General features: G+C 38.1%; 2 protein-coding genes across 2 annotated transcripts in view; one reads left to right on the plus strand and one right to left on the minus strand.

Moving 5' to 3' along the window:
• LOC120347599 (CUB and sushi domain-containing protein 2-like) overlaps positions 1-24,038 on the minus strand; it is a 234,000-nt gene that overhangs the window by 205,071 nt on the left and 4,891 nt on the right. The gene's annotated exons all lie outside the window — the stretch shown is intronic.
• Positions 12,468-23,495, plus strand: LOC120347598 (uncharacterized). Its single transcript, XM_039417641.2, has 6 exons — positions 12,468-12,502; positions 14,410-14,683; positions 16,782-16,874; positions 18,616-18,796; positions 20,085-20,201; positions 22,099-23,495. Exons 2-6 carry the CDS (start codon positions 14,460-14,462, stop codon positions 22,831-22,833), a joined length of 1,350 nt encoding a protein of 449 aa, XP_039273575.2. The 5' UTR covers positions 12,468-12,502; positions 14,410-14,459; the 3' UTR covers positions 22,834-23,495.

Raw genomic sequence — 24,038 nt, forward strand, 5'->3', positions numbered from 1 at the left:
CTTATCGACTTTCTTCTCCTCCGAATTCAATATGAAAATCTCATCTTATGATTTAGCCATCGATGAAAACATGAAAATCGACAACAATGCATTAGTCGTTACCTGAAATCTATTGCCAACATAGTCTGGTTCAGAGCAGTCGAGCCGAAGTTTGACATGAATGATAGAAATGTATCCCGAACTTGTGTTATCAAAACAGATGTTGCAGAGATTTAAACAAAAAACGTAACCATATTTGCCTAAATTATTTTGTGTAAAAATATGGTGCGAAACTAAGATAAAAATCTGCATGTAAACTCAAAAAGAATTAATGGCGCTCCAGAAATATGTGTACCAGATGACACACAACCTGATAACCATAGCCTGGTACACATACTATGTTCAGGTTGTGCGTCATCTTGGTACACATACTTCTGGAGCACCGAATTCATTTTACAAAGCGTTTTCTTACAATATGGCTTGAATATTAAAATTGGGGAATTCATTTCGAACTTTGGCTGCTAAAAAATGGCGACATTTTGAAATTTTTGTCTGAATTGATTCGAATAATTTACTATTTGGTTCCAGATCCCCAGCCCTAGTTAGAACCAGAGTTGTGGAATTGGAGTTCACTGTAGCCAATGCCAAGGCGATATTTTCAATTTTCCGGAGTCGTAGGATGGATTTGAAATTCTGAATTCCTCGTGGCCAAGAGTAGAAGTTTTAGAATTTCAGTTGTGATTGTACAAGTCAAATTTTCCCCAAGAAGCCAGAAAGCTTTAAATTTTCTGGGCGCTTCTAACTATCTCTTAAAGAAGGTTCGCCCACGGTATGTTTTAATGTTAAAATGTAAATTTTCGATGTTCGGGTCTTCTCTTCCTAAAATCGGGTAATATGAAGGAGATTTATATTGTTTCTAAATCCAAGAAATGCTTGCTTATTAGTTATTATTTGAAAAATTCGTTTATGACAGCAAAATATGTCTCACGAAAATATGCCGAACTCTTATATGACGACAGTACATTCCCTGTTATGTATAATACAAGGTATGACATCGTATTATGACTAGGGCTGGAAATGGTCGACTGGTTAATCGGTTAACCGATTTTAGATGGTTAACGGTTACGATTTATTTTAACCGTTAACTGACATCTCATGTACAAATCATCTTTATAATGTACAATTCCTTCAAAAATGATTACGTCATCACACATTTATCTTCTGTGGCGTTTAGTTCAAAAGAATATCACTAACTGTATTGGTAAGGACTCAATAAATGTGAAAAATAATTTGAAGTACCAAGATTGCTGAGTATGCAAAATTTGACAATGATAAGTTCAATCATAAGTTTTATTGCAAAATCGTATATTCAATGTCATCCAACAAGTGCGCAGTTGATGCTGTTTTTCTTTATGAGATCTCAAAGTAGAATTTGCAAATCGATCACTAAAAATTAATCACATAAATGACATTTAATAACGGAATCTGGTTTTACTAAAATACTACCATATGTTCGAACCACGCTGCATATCTCTTGCAGCAGAGCGATCATCAAACTATCTTGATTCGTGAATAATTTTGAGCGATACCGGGATAAGATCAAGCGAAAGTTCTTTGTAACCATTGTGACGTAACAAGCTAAAATTATAAATTATTACGTGAAGCGCTACGCCGCGGTTAACCAGTTAATTTTAACCAGTTACATTGTTTTTCCTGAAATTCCCAGCCCTAATTATGACAACTCACTTTTTTAATTTTTAAAGGGCAGCCTATCGCGGAAACGGAGGCCAATAGTGTCAACTAGCGACAAGGATTTTTCGAGATGAGACTAAAATGAATAAATAGCGCTCCTCACATACCGTTAGATATCAGTGGCTGACTGTACTCGGCCTTGTTCGGAGCGAAAGATGTTTATAGCCGTAATAAAAATCTATATCTATGATTTTTTATCTTCGGAGAGAGAAAAGGTGATAAGTTGGTCATAATCAACCATTTCTTTTGTAATGTCGTTTGTGCCGTAAACAAAGACGACAATTTTTAATTATATACATATGTATTGTGACGCATCATAGTATTTATACAAATGTATTATGATGTAACATGAGAACTATTGTTACACAATAAACGAACGATACAATGATATGCGAGTGTTAGAAACCAGAAATCATGCTTGGGTCGGGCATGCCTAAGTTGTTTGTATATGTAGCCTATCTTTGTTAGATTGTAACATAGTTAACTTAGCTTTCAGCTTTCCTAGAGGTAAAATCAGGAGAATTATTTAGTGTAGAAACTTAAAGTGTAGAGAAGTTCTTAGATAGTGTTAGGTCGGGTGTAGTGTGATTTATCATAACTCGCTCTGAAATAGACCTTAGACAAGAGCGTACTAATATGTAGAAGCTGTGATGTTTTTGAAATACCGAAATCTTACATCAGGAGGGACACTGGAAACAGGCTGTCCAAAGAAGTCTTTAATAACTGTTGAGAATGCTCAGGTGAGAAGCATACTCGTGAGTATTTGCAGCTTTTATTTAAAAATATTCAGTAGTTTAGTAAGTAAACGAATATCTCGCGGGCCATGGATTTCTTTCGCGGAAAGAACCTATGATTTGCTACTGGTACGGCGGTTAGATGCCAGACCCTCATGTCCAGATATTTGAGCATTTCTCTCGTTTGTTGCACATATCAGTATCAACAGAAAAGGTCTCATATGATAAAACGAATCTCTGTGTTCGATCAATAAATTTTAGATTATTCTGCGAGTCTTTATTACTTACGTTTATTTTAAGATTCTTTCCGCGAGTTGGCGCTTACAACCCGTGTTTATGTGATCATAATCCTAAATTTAACCACCTGTCAGATAACTAATTTTAAACCAAGTCTATTGAAGTATTTTTTAGAAACTAATTTTTGAAATTACATTAAAACTATCGGCCCCAGAGAATCGCCCCGTGGAGGGCGGAGGGTCTAGCCCGGGCTGGTCCAAGATTGGCAACTCCGCGGGCCACAAAATTATTTTTGCATTGTTCGCGGGCCACAATAGTGCCAAGAACTTTACCCATTTAACTTCGCTAGTTGCCTCAGCAAGCCATAGCACTAGTCAATTCAGTGACATTAGGGATGCAACCATATGTCAGAAGATATTCTGGTTAATTTTATGACGAAACAACACAAAATGCGATTTTTAATTCCTCTCCGAATGTGACGCGGGCCACAGATAATGAAACGGCGGGCCACATCTGGCCCGCGGGCCTGGGTTTGGACCACCCTGGTCTAGCCCTAATTTAAGAAACTCTTTCGTAAAACGTTCTGTCTTAGAAGAGGGGATTGCAATGAATGAATGACTTTTGACTTCCGTAACATTGAACAATCAGCTAGATGCCAATCGTGACGTACAGGCACTCGTCATTAAAACAGATTTGCAAGCATGGTTGTGAACATTAGCTCGTTTTCGTTGTGGTGCGCAAGTTATTTGCCGGTCTGTAGGTGCGGTTCCGAAATTCGGGTATAAATCAAACAAATAACTCAAAAGTTATTTTACAGCTACGGCATTTGTAGCTGAAAGATGGGCGGGCAAGCGTGGCGGATTGAAGTGTTAATAAAATAAAACTGCAAAAATTCTGGAGGAACTTCAGCTCTTATAGCACCAGTGGTAAAATTCAGCGAGTTCGCGCGAACCTGTTTCTGGGATGTCGTGATAATTAGCGGCTCGTTTATGTTCCAGGCGTCAGCAGATACTGGGCATCGTGCAATGATTTCCCTACACCCAATAACCCCTTCCCCCTAAAATTTCAAACTGTCAGTTGGACAGAGTTTGCTAAAATTGTAGATGGACAAAAGCGACGGCATAAGGTGGATTAAAACAACACAGAAACTTCGATGATAATTAAGCGTCAGATCTACCGCGTGTAGAGATAATACGAGGGTAAACCCCATGCTGAAGTGCGCCAGACCTTACGCTAAAGTAGCACCAAAAATATATTTGGTGAAATATGAGGTTCCGCAGACGCAGATTGAACTTGAAAAAATAGTGACGCGTTCCGTCTTTAAGTTGTTCCATTATGTGCGCAGAAAACCGTTTTTTATCACAGCCATACCAACCCAAACAATTTGTCAAAACGATCGAAGTACCGTGACGTAACTTCTCTGGTAGAAGAGTGTATCCATTGACCACTGTCGTTAAATGACCAACATGATTGTTTGATAACAAATAGAGTATTATTCCGTCATAAGTTGGATTGTGTAAACGTAACAGTAGATTCCATTGTCAGTTTAGTATAGTTTGTTTACTCATAACAGATATGAAATTCTCAAGCGATATGGATAGTTGTTACCATAGTCTATGGTGTTACGGGGAGTACTGTATTGGCATTTACGTTTTATGCGGATTTCACTCCGAATAAGGCTCTGTACAAGCTGCCACTTACATGTAAGGGGATACTGTTTCAGGTAGAACCGTAATCTTTCCGTTTCAGCGTTGCTGCTCAATTTATTTTACCATGGGTGATAAGTATGGAATTCGAACCGAAGAGTTTTAACTAAGATGGCTAAATAGTTATTCAACCGCTAAGCCATAGCGATATTTTGTAGTAAAATGTGCACTGGCAGCAAGACAACAATATCATCAATATCTTGTTCAGATAGACATCGTAAAAAATATGTACAATGGTCATTATTGGACACGAAATGACTAATTGCATTGGTCAGGGGTGAAATTTTCAGTTGTGAAAAATTGTTGTCGCTAGAAGGCTTTTTATTAGTTTTATTCATTTCAAAAATGGCATGGTTGTAAACATTGCCTCGTTTCCGTGATTTTACGTGTTATTTGTTTGTAAGTCTTCAGTTGAGTTTCTAAAAATTACTTATAAATCAAGTACGTTTTATCAAGTATGTTAATTGTTATTATGCCTACCGAGGAGCTATAGTTTAGTTACACTAATGAAAATTAGTACCGAAAAGGCTGCTATAGTGTGTTAGCAATCAGTACCCGCGGGCGACACGTGGTTGAATGATTTTTTGGCACGTCAGTGTACATAACGATCGTTTCAATATTATGTTGTTGTTCTTGTTAGTATTAATATTAATATTCTCTTTCGTCATGATGAAATCGCTTTTTTCTTCAAATACTAGACCAATTGCTTTGAAATTTTCAGTGGTAAAGATTGTTTTTTTTTGCCAGAAGGCTATTACTTTTACTTATTTCAAAAATTTCTGTGAACTTCAAGAGATTCGTTTTTTATGTGTCAGAATAAAAAATAGCAACACCTTGTGACGTGTCCATATATTTGAGCACAGCTCTCTTGTTGCAACGGTGAAGCACGGAATGAATTTTATAGGGGTCAAGGGTTAGAATTAGAAGGTAAAGATTATAATTTATAAAAGTTGACCATAGAAACCCAGCGTATATTTACACCCCAAATCAGTTTCTATGGAAGTGCGGAACCCAATGTGGCCGCATGCATTGCATGTCCATAGGCCTTCTTTTAGAGAATCTGCAAAACTTTCCATATAAATTAGACACATCAAATATCCTTAGTGAACGAGTGTAAGTATGTGATTTTAGTATGACCTTTACCTTAACCCAGTGGGTCTCAAGCTTTTTTCAAACGACCCAAATTAAAAAAATAAATTCTCGACCCAACCCAAGAATAATCTCGCATACTGAACTGATACATGCATACTGATTTTATGGCCGCGAAATTGAATGGCTACTACAAAACAGTCATTTTTACATAATATCCATTTCAACATAAAAAATTGTAGTTAGTAAGTTGCACTTGTTTGGCATCAGCGAGTTTTTGAAAAGCATGGGTTCACTTGAGTAAAATAGATGCTGCTAAGTTGTAATGCTGTGATATTTCCCACGTACAAAATTCACAACAAAAATATTTGTCAGGCGACCCAAGAGGATCTTCGACGACCCAGTTTTGGGTCACGACCCATAAGTTGAGGAACACTACCCCCAACCCAGTGATTACAGAGCTTAAAACTGAAATCTATGAGAAAATCTTTGTGAGAATAAACGCATACCAAAGTGTCAATTAGTTGAGCAAGGCGAGATTGCCTATCAAAGTGGCATCCGTATTTCTTTATATACGACGCTTATCCACTCTTTCCGCTTAAAGCGAGGCCACATACCAGTGGTTTTCAACTGAGGTTCCGCCAGTACAGTCCAAGAGTTCCGTAAGTTTTCATACAAATTCCTTGAGTCTATATCAATATATTTTGTTCAACTAAAATTGAAAGATCATTTTGTTTTGCCAGTATCAGGTTTGCTTTTATAAATATTTATATTTTGTGCAATTTAGACAATAAAAACAATTAAACTATTGCATAGGGATTCCCCGAGTCTCTGGAATGTTATATCGAGGTATTACCCCACCATAAAGATTGAAAACCACCACTCCATGTCGCCCCCAACCCTTGCCAGTGCCTAGTAACCAGATTAAATGCTAAGAAAGTAACGACATTCACGTTCAAAAATTGGAGCTTCGGAAGTATGTGCACCAAGATGGCGCACAACCTTGCATCTAACCTGGTACACATGTTATGTTCAGGTTGTGCACCTTCTTGGTGCACATACTTCGAGGGCACCCCAATTTGTTGCGTAACAGCTCAATAAGAGTCGTCTGCAAGTGCAAACTTGGTTTGTTTATCATTGTGGCAGAACAATGGTTTGTTTGTGATGAAACAACTACACAAATAATTTAGAAACAATGACAATTTACGACATCTGTATTTGTTCATACGCCAACAAGAACACTCGAAGCACGCGAAATTTTTTTTGAAAATTACTTTGAATTAAGCGTGGATCGATGATAAATCCTGCCATTCAGTTTTGCTTTATAGTCGGATCAGACCTGGCCTAAGTTATTGCTAGTCGATCGTGTTTATTCTTAAATTGAAAGAACTTTTATTGGTTTTCAAACGCTTAGCCTGTATTATGGGTTGTTTGTGGGATTTCAAGGGTTTTCACGAGTGCTGAACGTGCCCGCGGTTACATAAGTGAGACAAGAAAGGGAATTGTGGGCTGTGAGATATAACGGTGTGAGACTTTAATGCAATTTAAAGCAGTGTTTTCAATTCGAGGATATTTGAAAGGGTTTGAAGATTTCATTGGACCTGTACAGTAGGCCTCAGGAAAAGGCATTCCCAAAGTATGTGAACCAAGATGGCGGACACCGGAACGTATTATGCGTACCAGGTTAGGCCCTATTTCAGGTACAAATACCACGGAAGTCACTTAACCCTAGCCTGGTACACATACTACATATTACGTTCCAAGAAAAATGTATGGCTGATATTGAACAAAAGTTTGTAATTTCAACTTGACAAATATACGCAAGGACTAATTTGGTCATGGACCATTTTATTGCATTGTTTACTGTACCACACTACAAGCCAAAAAAGTGTTAAGATGCCTAAATTTAAATTTTCGGAGGGGTGGAAGTATACAAGCGCACAATTTTGTTTTTGAGGGGGTGCACCTGGCTACGCTTATGCTACAAACGAGATTTTTGTCTCAACCAGAATTTCAAAGAAGCCGAGGCGACATAGATTGATGAACATGGAATCACCTTTTGTTTCCATGTTGAGTGTTGGTTTAGCTTGACCACCCTGGAATGGCTCAAGACGTGAAGTATCGCCCGGTTAGTCGCACTTAATGTCATAAAGAATTGCTCGAAATATACAGGCAGATTTGAAATGTGTTTGATGAGGTTATAATTTCATCTTGGGGAAAGGAAAGCTGATAAGACAGTGCCTACTTAAGAATATAAATAAGAATGACATAAAATCTCTCACCACGAAATAGCAAGTATATTAGTCTGCCTTCTTTTGATTATAGTATAACGTCTTCAAATGTTTTGTTGTCAGCTTTCTTACCACCCGGGAATCGTTGAAGCATGATTGCAGCATCGATGTCTATGGTTTTAAATATCGAGTCTTCTGACAAGTCACGCTTTAATGACTATTAGCAATATTTACAAAATATTCGAATATCATTATAAGCTGAATCGTTGAGACATTGAGGAAGCAGCATCGGCGCATATCCTTTTCAACAACATTATTCTGCCAAGTCATGTCTCATTGATTACCGGTGGCATTTACGAAATAATCGGTGTTAGTAATTTCAACCAGATCGATGTTTAGTCCGCTTAGATTTTTCCCGGAATCGTTGAGGCATAAAAACAGCATCGGTGCGTGTGCTTTTGAGTTACCTCATTCTGGCCAGATATGCTCCAATGTCTTTCGGTGGCATTTTAGGTAATAATAGAATAGATGACAATTTCAAGCAATTTGTCGAATTTTTCTATAAACGACTCTTATTCGCTCTGAACAAAGCCCTGTACAAGGGGTCATTGATGAGATCCAACGATGTCTAAGGAGTTACTATCGTTTTGACGGGCAGAAACTTTTCCGGTTCGAGATTACCTACGCTCATTTATTACACATTGGGTCAGGATAGGCATGATATTCGCATTGTGACGCCGAAACAGTCAGTCCTTGACTTGCAAGGTCATCGCGTCTCCCAAAGAAATGATTTTCGAAATTTATTCTTTTTAATACTTTAAATATTATTGTAGTAGGAATAGACAAATCTATGGCGGCGAAGTATAAACAAGGAAAAGACATTTTAAACTTCCCATTTCATCACCTTGCTGTGTTTCCTTTAGAACAATATTTATTCACGTCTCACAACCTTTCGGTGTCAATTCATTTTTTTTTTTTTCGTAATTATGAAATTTTGTTTTTTAGTGACTTGAATTTTCCCGGTCTGTCATTGCCTGTCACGCAATTGTTCACGTCTTTGATAATGTTTGGTTGAGCAGAGCCCTATTCGGAGCTATATATATATACAGGGTGATTGAAAGGTAACTCCCTATTTTAAAAAAACTATAGTTTATTTTTAAAATATAATTTCTACAATTAATGAATATGAGAAGGAAGTATAATGCATGGGCTTATTGAAAAGTAACTCCCTATTTTAAAAAAACTATAGTTTATTTTTAAAATATAATTTCTACAATTAATGAATATGAGAAGGAAGTATAATGCATGGGCTTTTATTTAAAATTCAATATGGGCGCCTTTATTTGCCACCAGCTTCTCAAGTCGACCAGGAATCGCATCAACTGATTTCGCAAGAAACTCTTGCGGGATGGAAGTCATAACTTCACGTATTCGCCCCTCAAGTTCTTCCAAATTTCTTGGTTTGGTTGAGTAGACTTCCTCTTTCAGCCAACCCCAGAGAAAAAAGTCGCAGGGTGTTAAGTCAGGACTTCTGGCAGGCCATTCGTGCGAACCGCGACGACCCATCCATCTTCCAGGAAATTGAGCATTTAGCCATTCACGAACAACAATAGCAAAGTGTGGAGGAGCTCCATCTTGCATGAAAATCAAATCTTCAATATTTTCCCAAGCACTGATAATTGGCCAAATTTCATCTTTCAACATAGCGAGGTACCTTTCGGCATTCATGGTATCGCGAAGAATGAAGGGACCCACAATCCTATCAAAAGTAATTCCACACCATACCGTTACTTTGGATCGATTTTGCATTTTTTCACAGGTAACACGAGGAACTTCTTCCGCCCAGTAGTGGCAGTTATGACGGTTCACAAATCCACCTATGTGGAATACAGCTTCATCACTCCATAGAATATTTTTAAAAAGGTTGGGCCAATCTCTAAACCAAGCCAACATTATTTCACCAAACTCCATACGAATGTCAAAGTCTTCTGCAGAGAGTGCTTGACAGTAATGCGGCTTCCAAGCACGCCATTTAAGCTCGTTTTTTAGCACATTACGTACACAATGAAAGGAGAGCCCACTTTCTCTTGTTGCTTGACGAATTGACTTATCTGGATTTGGAAGGACGACCGCTTCTTTGAGTATCAGCCACAGATCCTGTGGTCATAAGTTTTTTATGACAATTCTTGATCGTCTTCGGGTCAATTTGGGCATGTTTTCCCTTAATAGTTCTCCACCATCTTTGCACTTGAACAATGCATCCCCAAACTTCATAACGCGCGGCTATCTGGGCACGTTCCTGTAGAGTAAGACGTCCAGCCATTTTTGTAGGGTTTTGAAATAAAATAAATTTGAAAAGATTGAAATTGAACAATATTTAAACAAATCTGAAAGGAAAACAAGAACATAAATTAAATTGCCATATATTAAGTAATATATACACATAAATTTAGAAACATGAAACATGATATAGCATTTGAATAAATTGTATTTATTTTAAAATAGGGAGTTACTTTTCAATCACCCTGTATATATATCGTTTGAGTTATATAAATGGAAGCTATTATTATCGCCAACTGTTATTTGAACGTGACTCGGTTACTTCAGAGAACTGTTGGATATTGATACAATAGGTGCGGGGTTCGGCATAGTCTGGTCTGGTGACAGAGTCTGTTTACACAAGCGACACGGTGAGACTGAGAAGTCGTAAACGAAATAAAACTAGACTAGTGTAAGATTTTGGTAATACAGGATTATAAGTGAAAAAACATGAGGAAATACTCTTTAGCACAGTGGTTCTCAAAATTTTTAAGCCGCGAATCTCGTGGCCCACCTCAAAAATAACTAGCTAACAATAAGCTACAAATAACAGATAGTAAGGCAAAAGTATGTTTTATTCAAATTCAATTGGAATGAGTTAAAATATGCCTTAAAACAGCATTTCGTGGAGTGGAATTTCGATGTTGTCGTTAATTAACAGAATAAACTAGTACCGTATTTCCCGACGAAAAGTCTACCCGGTCAATAGGACGAGGCCTGTTTTCAAGCCTGGTTTTCGCATAAAACCTGCCAATAAGTCGGGGTAGTGAAATCGCATCAACATCGGAATCTCAAATTACCATGCAATGCGGTCGCCGCGTTTGCGCAATGGGTAAAATAGCCTATAATGACGTTTTCTTGTAGCGTAATATTCAATCCATAATAACTACGGGAATTCAAACTGTCTTTCTATTTTAATCTAATTGTGTTCAACTCCCAATTGTGTCCACCATAAAAGAACATTACCTAATACATTATAAGGGGACACCAAAAAATTGAAAATTACCATACCCGCCTAATAAGACGACCCCCCCAAAGTCAAGCCAAAAATTTGGGTCTAGAAAAGCGACTTATTCGCCAGGAAATACGGTATATTGTATAATCGAGTTTAGCTATATGGAATGAGCTATACGTTTCAAACTTGAAGCAGCGTTTCAGGGAGTGGGATTCTGATGGGTCGTCAACGAAATAAAACTGATATAGTGTATAACCGGGTTTGGCTTCATGGAATGAGTTACATGTCTTAGAGTAGCGTTTCACTGAGAGAAATTTCGCTGTTTGTGGAAAGGAAATTTTACTGTACTATATTTGAGTATAGTATCACTAAAATTCATTTATTATTATTATTGCAATGCATGCTTATGACGGTTCCATTACATTTGAACCCACGTACATTTGAACCCATGGCAATTGCACCTGTATGCTATTGCACCTATGGATTTTCTTCTGTTTCACGGATAGTTAAACCCATACTAACCCTAACCCATGGGTTTTAGCACCCGCATATAGATTGAACCCGTGGATATACCCATGGGTTCAAATGTACATGGGTTCAAATGTACGGTCACCGCTTATGACATACATTAATTATTAACTGTTTAAACGGTAGAAAAGCCGGAATGTAAGTTGCACGCGATAATAATCTAAGGGTCCGTTAAAGATTGAAAATGGAATTTTTTATGCACAGTGAGGAGGAATTGAGAATTCCAAAATACACAGAACGAGAAATAGATTCAAAAAGGTTGAGAATCACTAACGTAAGCAAAGATAGTCAGCTGTATAATTGAGTTGGGCTTTATGAAATATGTTGTATGTCCGAAAGCAGCGTTTCACGGGTAGGATTTGTGTTGCTTTAGGCAGAAATTCTACTTCGTGTTTTAATGTAGTATTACTAATATTATTTGATTATTCAGTATTATTTTAATACTATTTGGGCACACATTAAAATTTCTACAAAACAATGCGAGTTGTGCGTAACACTAGACTAGGGGTTCATTGAAGTAAAACTACAACGTTGCATAAGTATCCGTAAGCACGACTCTTGAAATACTTACTCATGCTACAGCGTCCTTGTATTATAAGCATAATATACGTATTCACCAGCACAAATAGAATAAAAGTAGGCAGTGAGTCTCGCACAAGCCCAATCGATGGCAGAAAAACGCCTATTATTCCGCCACGCTTGTCGATTATTACAGCAAACCCAGTCAGTGCTAACTTTATCGGAAAGACCTTGCCAAAATATAACGCTCGCCACCGCTCAAAATAAATAATAGTGGATATCCAGTTAGGTTGATAATACAGATTGCGCTCGAAATTCAAATTATTACTAACCCGAATCCTAACATTAGCATCACTAATTTGTTATTTTGAAACCCAGCGAGGTGTTTTTCTCAAATCTTATATTTTGCATTGGTGGCGGGAGCTTTGTACAAAAGAACCCTGTACCGTGTCGGTGAGTCATATTTTCGATTTTATATTTTCATTTTGGCCGTTGTTTTCTGGTGGTTGGTGTCGTGGTTTGACGAGAACCATTCAATAATCCTTCCCGACTTTCAACTGATGACAATGTTTACTTTCACCCATTGTTGAACTTGGATGATATATAGTGTCGTGACAATGACAATTGTTCCTACCTTTTTGTGATGAAATAATCCTGTCTGAGATTTTTTTCATGTCCGATTGTACTTGAGAATCGTGAGAAAGTCGTGACGCCACAATGATCAAAAGATGACTAAAACAACAACATGTGAATTGCTATGATTGTGACATTTGAATTCATTTATGTGACGTAACAGACACACTCGAAAAAGGGTTTATCGGCGAATAATTCGATCAAATGTGGGTCGCCAGTTGTTGAGATGTCGCGAATTTCGCACGGTAGTAGAATTTAGAGTGAACGAAAATCAGGCCAATACGGTTACCTGAAGGTGTTCGGAGTAGATATGGATGGCGATTAGAAGATGGTTGTGATAGAGCAACGATGGGAAGAATTTCTTCGTTATTGGAGGGGGAGGGGGGGCGTATTTTTGATATATAGTGGGGTAGTTTCACATTCTAGGGGTTCTGCAAGTTTAAATGTAAATCTTTTTTATGATATGTATATAATTTTTTATTGTATTCAGATATAATATATTTATATAATACACAGTTGAACTCAGGTAGAAAAAATCTAGCACGTGGGGGGGGGGGGGGGTCATTATCTATGAGGGTAGGGTTCCACGCATAAAATCAGGCCGCTGTGGTTTCATTCAGCATCAGAATTGAAAAATGGAGAAAAGGTCCTAAATTATAGGCTTCATATATGGCTTAGCTCATTTTCTGCCTCTGTGTAAGACGCAGTAATACTGTGACGAGATTAAAAAAACATTAACGAATATTTACTAGCAGTACGTATGAGCATGTTGAGAGTTTGAGAACAATAGATTATTGTCAGTGAATCCGCATGCACTGGACTGAAGGATTTTCTATTAAATGGTTGATTAGCGTGACAACATCTACTCTCACTCCGCCTTTATGTCAGAAGATCTGTGTGCATTGACTGCAAGAATACTGTAATCAAACGACTGTTTTTAGTGGTTCATTTTTATAAATTGTTCACACGGAAAAGTCTGATTTTGGTGGAGGATTTTAAATCACCCAATACCAAGGCTTCCTGTGGAAACCTAATCGATATCGTTTTTCAATTATTTCTTCGTAGTGCTTATGTGTTAGTAGATACGTATGCACTAACCGCAAGGATAATATAACAATAATCAAAACTGCTATATTGGGTGGTTGAAAGATCTTTATCACACGTCTCGTTTGGCCAAAGCGTTCCAGATTGATATGGTCATTTCGAGTTCACCAAAAATCAATCAAAGCTGTATATTGGAAGAAATGATCATAACGATTTTTGCGATAATTTAAGACGGGTTTTATCGATTCCTAAATATAATCATATAATGGTCAAATCGATGGGCGTATCTGCAAATGATAGCAACGCGAAATGGAATGATTGAATTTGACGGATGAGTGGGTAGGCGGGTTTCAATAAATACATAGGTCAATCTAGAGCTCTTTTCTTTAATCTATGTTAATCAAGAGTCTTGCTGCACACAAACACAAATGTATTTCTGTAACGTGGTCAGATATTCCCTATAGTAGTATTATGCAGTCCTGTATATATTATATTCCAAGTCAGCGATCAATATTCGGATCGCAGGCCAAATGCGGCCGGCGGACAAAATTTTGTGTCTCCCGAACAGTTTCACTTTTAAAACAAAAATTGCTCATAAATTCATTGTTTTCGTCGACATTCCAGAAAACAAGCGAACGAGGCGGTGACGTGGTTTAAATAATATATTTGCAATAAATTCACAGTTGGCAATCATTAAAATAGCATATTAGGACATCGATAAATAATTATCAACATGCGGGAAAGAAAAGCTTGTCGCACGGCGTCCATTCCTTCGAAGAGCCGGGTTCGAAGTGCTGGCAATGAGATGCGTGGATCTTTGGTTGTTCGTAAATTACATGGTGTTACGTCACCACTAGGTATGACGTCATCGATGGATGGAGTGGTTCTTCCAAACGGCGAAGCTTTATCCAATATGAGCTCTTCGAGATTGAGAGAGGATTTGAAACATAAATTAAGGTCAGTTGCCAAAAATATACATTTACTTTAAGTAAGTTCCTCAAGATCTTTGATACATTCCTTCCTTTCCTAATTTTCAAACTATTCTTTCCATCTTACTATGAATGGAAACTTCGTTTTGTTTGCTTGTAAATCATTAGCTAGTGATGAGCGCAACCCGCAACTTTTGTACATTTTGAATAGTTTATAATGTCCGCGTAAAAACACGTATATCAGTAATACGTATATTAGTAATACTAAATAAGTCATTATTGGTAATACTACACCAGAGTTCCCCGACCCGTGGCCCCCCAAGAGGGCCATAGAGCGGTTGGAAGGGCCACAATTCTAGACGCGAAACTGATTTTACTTTTCCCTTTACAAGAAAACTGCCTGTTCTCCCAAGTTTCATTGCCTGACAACGTTATTTAAAGGATGTTATCACTTTATCAAGCGTGAATTGTTTGAACCTAATGGAATTCGGAATATAACAATGAAAATAACCCAATAAAAAATATTGTAATGACAAACAGGGATCCACGAGGGCTAAAGACCTCCGGAATTAGGCCACGAGCTGAAAAAAAAGGTTGAGGACCAATTAAATACAGAATAAACTTTCTTTTCAAAAATGGTAAAATAGCTACCCGGCTAAATGTTGCGTTAACTTTTCTACAAATTATACTTATTTGGATGAGCGTACCCTTGTACTTTGCCAGGGTCGGCCTTTGCCAGGGTCGGCCTTCACTACAGTGGGGTCCAGTCGGAGAATAAATAATAATCTTGTGATGAAATTGAATTAGCGCCACCTAATATGGCCAACGTGGCACCATCGACGAGCGATCTGAAATGTTTAATAGTCGGGTGGCAAATATTGGGGGTTTTATTTGGTTAGCGTGCGTCAAGGTTGCTACATCTTGTGAATTGTTCTTTTTCTTGTTTTAGTATAGTAGTAATCTTTAAGTTAATAAAAGCCTGGAAAACAGTCTAAATGAGTTTTCCTCGAATGGTTTCGCTACAAAGCTTCTACATTCAACACTTTTTAATTGGATACGGAATCACGATTAAGATACGTCACGAGCCTTGTGTGCAGAATAAAGTGCTGATCAATACACGATAATAATTTGAATTTCATAATATACACCCAAAATTAACGCGGGACGGGTCAGTGGATTGCAGTGGTTTAAGGTCGGTTCTATATTTGGCAATACCCCTTAACACTTACTTGCCCTACCTACGTACGTCTCCAGTCCAGTGAGATTATGCAAGAAAATAGGGGAGAGACAGAAATACTTATCAAAACACGACAATTTTTTTTATGAGCCCGCGATAGATGATAAATGCACGATATTGCAAGTTGTATTTTTTTTATCAACGTTGATGTTAGCATTTCATCATTTATTAGGTGCGGGAAGATAAAAAAAATAATTTCATGGAAATGGATTGGTATTTCGCGACGCATTTATTATCTGACGTACAAGAACGTCGTGACGCACAGTTTAAGAATTACAATGTTAGACTGCGAATAATCAAGAAAGGGCCCTTCTATATTTTCAACCATAATTGAAAGATTTGAAGAGCTCTAGAAGAACCTCTTAAGAATGAGTTTGTATGTGGGGAAATTATACTTTAAATAGTATAAGTACTCTTCTATGAAGTCATGCTTTTGTGTTGCAATGACGTCACCAGTCGTGACGTAACAGAGTATTTGACGAATTTTCTCCTTAATTGGCTGTCATTGATCTTTGATCATAGCTAGTGTAATCAGTTGTGATCACCTTACTCCTGAAGGCTCTGCCCTAACCTGACTATATGGATACTAGTATGTTAATGCCCCACCACTAATTTTTGATTTGTTCTCTGTGACTGTTTTTATCTCAGGTTAGGTAGAATGAGTTAGTTTTTGTCTCACTTCCAACTTCTCCTAACCTAACCAGAATCCAACAAAAAGGACCACGAATTAGTGTGCAGAGCATCCCTAGAGGCGGATTTTTTTATTTAGGGAATACGTCACAATATCCGACTTTGATATACAAGTTAAAATGTCCATAACCCTATCCCCAGGCTCAATTTACACTAGCATGCTCACAATCTCATGAATATCTTATTATTATGTTTACAGTAACGTCGAATACGACCAACGATCACTCGAACTGCTAGTCAGGCTTCTAAGGACAGGACCATTCGTTCGCGAAGTCGTTAATGACGAAAACAGGTGAGACGAAAATCAAAATTCTTTCTATTCGACAGTCTACCCAGTGGCGTATCTAGGGCTGGGCTACTCAACTATTTTATACAAAACTCGAAAATTCCTGGGGTCCGGTCTGATGGGAAAATGTATTCATACTGCGCCTAACTATATTTTAGTGACTCTATCTTTTCGGCTAAAAAATTAAGGGAACGCGAGGTATGGAAAACTGAGTAACCGCAAAATATTCCACATCCTTTTGCATATCCAAAGTTAAATGAAGACAATCCTCCAAAATAAAATAAAATCAGACGCACTACGAATTGGGACCTCATCAAGTATGCGCACCAAGATGGCGCACAACCTGAACTCAGGTTGTGTACCAGATTACGGTTCAGGTTGTGCGACATCTTGGTGCGCATACTTCAGGAGTACCACGATTCGAATATTTTGAAGGTCCGGATTCGGACTGCGGTCCGCCAGTTGAGTAGCCCTGATCTAGGATGTGGTAGCCATGGCTTGTTCCATAATCGCTGTTTAGGCAGATGAGCAAAAACGGCGAAAAGTTTTAATCGTAATATATTTCAATAAAATAATTTCAAATTGGAGACAACTCGCATTTTTACTTGAATAATAACGTACGGGTATAGTATTTCAATAACAGTCATTATAAATCGTTAACCAACTATCAAGCGGCGCATTTTTCAACTTTGCCATGGGCGCCATTTTACGTAAAATACGCCGCCGAGTCTACCTTCTTACCGAAATGTCTGTTTTCAAGGCGAATGCATCGGGTACGAGCGAGTCGCTGCTCGATAACCACTATTGGTTGCTCGCGGGTCCTATTATTTTGAAAATCCCATTTTTTAATTTTTTTGTTTCGGAAATTTCATAGTTTATTTAGGAGTTCTTTGAATTGTCAGAGTTTAGTACAGTATGTGTCGTGTTGATGAGACAACTTTTGTTTATTTGCAAACCACGGTCTCTCATGGCCAAAACACAGCCGAAACGCCTCATTTAAAAAAAAGTCAGCGATAGAGAAGCCCGAATTTGGAGTCGGGTCGGGCTGGGCTCGGGCTCCAGATCTTAGCTCTACCCAGTATGCTGAGAGTTCCTCATAATGCGTTTATTTAACTAAAACTGCTTTATTTTACCCGAAACATTGGATAGCAAAGCGAATGACGGTTGTGCACCTAACCCGGGCGCTTCTGCTTCCCCAAGATATCAGTCTGCAACGCACATACTTGGAATACCCAGCAAAAACATTATCGCTCGGAACAGTATTTCTTTTTTTAAAACAAGCGACTTCAGGGAATAACACAGGCGCCCTCCTGACGTGCTTAAAATCATTTGTCATGTATACTGTATATTCTATACTATATATATTATGAACTCTATTCCAGTTCCCTGGGACTTTTTCTGCCTAACGCGTTATTACAGGTTCCCATTTTTTGTATTTAAAATGTATCTCTTAGACCTACGATGTCAGCATATAATTATTTAATAATTATTCTTGGTATTCTAATATTTAGGAGAAATAAAAAGCAAAAATAGAAAAAAACTTTTTGGAATTGACGACGAATTGCGGGTGTGCTTGGCACATCCTTGTTTCAATCTCATTTAATAATAAAAACAGGCACATATATCGAATTAGTCGTGAAAAATAAGTATGTTATAAAAATGGTTTTTTAATGAATCGTAAGCTGAAAATGAAGTACTTGAAAATTTGTATTGTTGGTTCATATATTCACTATATTTTGATTTGCAGACGACCAGACATTTCGCCGCCCCCGCCTTCAATCGATGATCTTTCTGAATCTACAAATTTCGTCAGCGAATACGTGGTAGGAAGAAGTCCTTCATCTAAGAATGTGTCGCCGCGATTCAGACAGCGTCCAGTTACCACAGACCCTTCTGTCAGATTTAGAAAAAGTATTGAAGAACTGAAGGTAAGCGGGTGTTCATGATCTTAGTATTGGTGGCTGCCTATCCAAAGATTTGTTCAGAGTGAATACAGAATCGTAAAAAATATACTTTAACCTCCAAGGATCCGTGGCCGAACTTCTTCCTATACCACGCGTATTCACGCCTTTGTTATCAAATAATTGGTACTTCACGCCTTTGTTATCGAATAATTGGTACTCCCTAGTATGTGAACCAAGAGGGAGGTTAAGCTATAATTTAATTCCAATTTTCCATATTCTAGTTCTATTACGAGTTTGGGGACTAGCCAAGTGACTCCCGTAGTATTTGTACCAAAATTATCGCCTAACCCTGTCCTGGTACACATACTACGTTCTGATGTACACCATGTTGGATCACATATTACGGGAGTACTACGTTTCGGTGTCCGCCATCTTGGTTCACATACTATGGAACGGAAGTACCGAATAATTGGCCAGAGGTATCTGGAAGTAGAGAGCTACTATTAGCAGGAGTGGCCGGGATTTTTCCGTTCGGCATTGTCTTTCCAATTTATTACACCATGGGATTTGATTCGGGATGTCCGGCGGAAACATGCCAGACACCGAATCGAGTTATAACTAGGGCTGGCAATTTCGGGAAAAACGCTTTAATCGTTAACCGGGTAAAATTAACCGGTTAACCGCAGCGTGAAGTTCGACGTAATTTATCATTTTAGCTTTTCAATTTCACAATGGTTACAAAGCAATTTCGCGTGATCTTATTCACGAATCGAGATGGTTTTATGATCGCTCTGCTGCAAGAGCTATGCAGCGTGCCTTGGACATATGGAAGTATTTCAGAAAAAAACCGATTTCGTTATTAAATGTCATTTATGTGACAAATTTTTAGTGATCGATTTGCAAATTCTACTTTGAGATATCATAAAGAAATACAGCATCGACTGCGCACTTGTTGGATAACATTGAAAAGACAGACGTTTTTGCAGTAAAATATATTTTGACCGAAAACTGATTCTGAATTTATTATAGTCAAATTTTTATAATCAGGTATATTTTATATGGGTACTTAAAATGTTTTCTCACATTTATTGGGTCCTTACCAATACAGTTAGTATTTTTTAATTTAACCGCCACAGGAGATAAATTTGCGATGACTAATGAATTTTGATGTAATCGTACATTATAAAGTTGATTTGTACCTGGGATGACAGTTAACCGTTAAAATAAATCGTAATCGTTAACCATCTAAAATCGGTTAACCGATTAACCATTCCCAGCCCTAGTTATAACTCTATACTCTATACACTTACAGGAGGCTCGTGAAAGATTCGGCGTCTGTATGTCTGTTAATGGAACAATTGCTAAAGTTCGCAGCCTACAACAGAGAAATGAAAAAAGCAGAAGAAATGCCGGAAGAGATAAATTACCGGTGAGTGAATTGTAAATACTTTGCTCGCATAAGCTACAAAATAAACACAATTTTACGTCAAAAGTCCAATAAATAACCTGGATATGATTCCAGTGTAATAATGAGTAAAGACAAGGCCGCCTCAACTTGTGTAGAAGTGAGTTTGATATTTGCTATAAAAAAAAATTCACTGCAAAGTGCTAAATTAAGTACAACTACAAAATCGTGATTTAACAACGAACCGCTTTAGCGGCAGTCTTTGCGACTTTGCGGAAATGTGTATGCAGTTCACAAAATCAAAATCAACGATGGTCGTTTGAAAAATTAAGATTTTAAATTAAAATTAACAAGAAACTCGTATTTAAATTTTATTGCCTTTTAATGAGTACAAAATCATGATTGGGGTAACTTCACTTTATAAGCCAGTGGTTCTCAAACATTTTCGAGCGCGACCCAAATCTAAGATTTCTGAATACTCGCGACCCAATCCTTACCATCACAAAAACGTATATTTAGTGTTATTACTCTTTAAATCAAATACAGACAACAATTTATTGGAAACAGTCCGTTGACTCCGTGTGATTGGTGAAACTGAAAATCCCTCTTCACTATATCTTTAATGCACCGCTATATTTTACTGAGACAATGTGCAAGTCGTTACTACAATCGATGCGATTGCGAGCCTTACTTTCAATAACCATCAGTGCAGAAAATCCTTGCTCGCATAGATACGTGGTCACGAATGGTAGCAGAAAAGTCATTGCGTCATTACTAATTATTGGCTTCGTTTCTAATTCACTACACCGCTGTCCGACGCAAACTTGCCATCCTGGCTAGGCCTTCGATCACTTTCGCACACAGTGTTTCGTTCGCAGTAAATGGGGCTTCGAGCTGAAGCTAATCAGCTCAACTAATGTTGGCAAGCGAGTTTATTTTACCTTTCCTGTTTGAATTCACATTACCAAAGAAGACATCCATTTTTGGTTATTTTGTCCAGTAAGATGACATTCCGCGAATCCGTGCGGTCAACACAGCCGCAAGCGACGTGCATGGTTACCGACCTACACCATAAAACAATACACGTGACTGGTATGTGAATTGTGATGTAACAATGGGCTCGAAGCAGTTCATCCTTGAACGACATTTTATATTTTTTAAATACCAAAGTTAGAAAGGTAAATTTAGACATTGGACCAGCTGAAAGATTCGGCCACCTCCTCGTGTCGCCCTTGCATTAGCGACCTTGTCGCGACCCATTTTATTACATTCCGCGACCCATAGTTTAAGAACCACTGTTATAAGCCTTGCGTGTACAGAAAAAAACACGCCGACATTTGATAATTTATTATGGTATAGTTTAATTTAAACCGAGAATCAGCGTGAAGCTATGGAAAATTTTTCGAGGTCGGTGACTGAAGTTACGATTATTCTTTACAGTATCCCTGTAGACTATCCAGGCAGTTTACCTTCTGGGTGTGGTGCGCTATCCATACTACTTGCTAAAATACCGATAACACAGTAAAACATTTTGCTTTCAGGTTTTTAGGAAATGTATTGTTTTTCAGTTTACTTCAAATTTTAAATGTAGCTTTTGAAGCGGTATTTCTCGAACGGCGGAAAACTCCTACTCAGGGATTTTCAATAAACTCTCTTAACACCGGTAATAAAAATCCAAAAAAAAACAAACGCTCAAATTCATTACGGTCAAAGAATTGAACGAATTACGGTCAAATAACTATAAATTAATCTGTAATACTGTAAATGGTAACTAGTTAAGATACTCTACAAATACTCAATGCTGATAATCAAAGTTCGAAAATGTCGCTGGATCGAAATTTCGCTAAAGCAGTATATCTATACCAGGGGTATCAACAATGCCTCCCAGTTTGAAAATTAAGTTGATATTTTTCAATTGCAGGCTCTCAACGGCTCTTCATCCAGTGGCGACAGTTTGGACGGCGAAAACAGGCACGTGACAGCAAGAAATTATGGCGTCATAACACCCCTTGGACCATGGCTGACATTATCGGGCCGAAAGATTCAACTGAAACGTCAAGATCACGTGGAACAAGTGCTCGGTCATGCGGAACACTTGACCAACCAACCGGAACAAGATTTCATTCATTTCACACGACAAAAGAGGACAGTGCGTAGCGCTCCTCCCAAAGCTTCAATAAAAGCAATGCCGGTTAAGAAACTGACATGTAGCGATGGGAATAAACTCGTTATGACCAAGGTTAACAGATCTTTCCGTAACGTGAGAAATCCAATAAGATTTTCCGCTTCTTTCCCGGGATTTGAAACCCCAATACTAATTCCTGGAACTGAAATAAAAGAAAATGAAAGCTCGGCAAGAATTTTACCAAGTCCTGACAACAAATTTGACCAGAAAGAGCAACAACCGTCAGCCATTACCCCCACGCCTCCTCTAAGTTACCATAGCAACGAATCTGCGTCACGTCCGGCATCCGGAAGTATGCCACGCCCTGTTCGTTCAGTCGTCATCAAACTTCCTAATACTGGGATTTTGACGTCACCAAGCGTTACATCACCTAATATGACGTCACCCAATATGGTAACTTCAAATTCACTCAACAGTTTGCCAGTTCGACCGACAATTAGATTGGAGTCATTGAGGAAACTAAAAGTGTGACGAAAAGTAAGAAGAAAAATATCTTGGCTTCAAAACGGGACTAATAAATCAAAGTATTTATGGCGAGACATAAGCCAGCTTTCAACGGTCGTAAAGTCTAGGACCGTTCTAGAAGAACACGCTCAAATACTAAACGGCATTTTTTTAACATCGTAACGTGGCTTCACTTGAATCGCGACCAAAAGGTTGGGAAACACTAAAGTAACAGTAAACTAAAACTGGACCCCGAGTTACCTTCGGCTCTCGACTCTTTGTGAAAATTTCGACTCTTACTCTAGCAACGAATTCCTGTAGAAATCAATTTTTTTTTAAAACGACGTAATCTTTAATAGGTTGTCACTTTTAAAGTTTTCACTTCGTTTGTTTATCATCATTAAAAGTACGGAATTCCGACTCTTGAAAAAGCAAAATTTGAATCCCAACTCCGGAGAGTTTAAAAATATGACTCCGGTTTTGACACTAATCCAAACATAAAACAGCCTGATTTTATAGCAAAACATGCAGACGCCCTGCTATACAGCTGATTTTTTGCTCTGTTATTTCAAAGACTTCGAAAACCTAAGACAATAAGATATTGAGTCTCCCAATTCGGGATTATGTACATTGTGTTGAAAATTTTACGAACTGAATACATCAAAAATGAAATATAATAAAAGAAAATATTCATTTTCATGGCTTATCAGCAATCCTAGTGAGGATACTTGTTCGTGATGCTGCTCTGCGAATGCGCTGAGGTCTTATGCAGGTGCTCAACATGAGTGATCGCGACCGCCCATGTAAGGTTTTTATGAGTTGCTTTGTTACCCTTACTATACAAGACTTCGTGCGAGTAGCTACTGGTACGTAACAAGCAGGGGCGAGACAGAATTTTCTGCTTCCCGGGGCGAGTTTCTGATAATAAAGCCTCTTGTACCAAATTTCTAAATAATTCGGGAAACGAACAAAATATAGTGATACGTGAAACGTGTTATACGTGAAAATAAATAAAATGTGAAGTAAGAATGATATGCTTGTATTTTATTCAATTAAATTACCACCAAACTCATTTCGACAACGTGCTGCTTGGGCCGGCTGACCCTATGGGCCCCTGATAAGAAGCGGATATTTTTGAATGACGGAAGGCCTCCAGTTCGGAATTTCACCTATTACACCCCGCAGGGGCACATTCAAAAGGAGGGGGTTTCAAAATCGGAAATTCGCATTCT

This window comes from Styela clava, chromosome 11 (genome assembly GCF_964204865.1).
Source record: "Styela clava chromosome 11, kaStyClav1.hap1.2, whole genome shotgun sequence".
NCBI classification, from domain to species: domain Eukaryota; kingdom Metazoa; phylum Chordata; class Ascidiacea; order Stolidobranchia; family Styelidae; genus Styela; species Styela clava.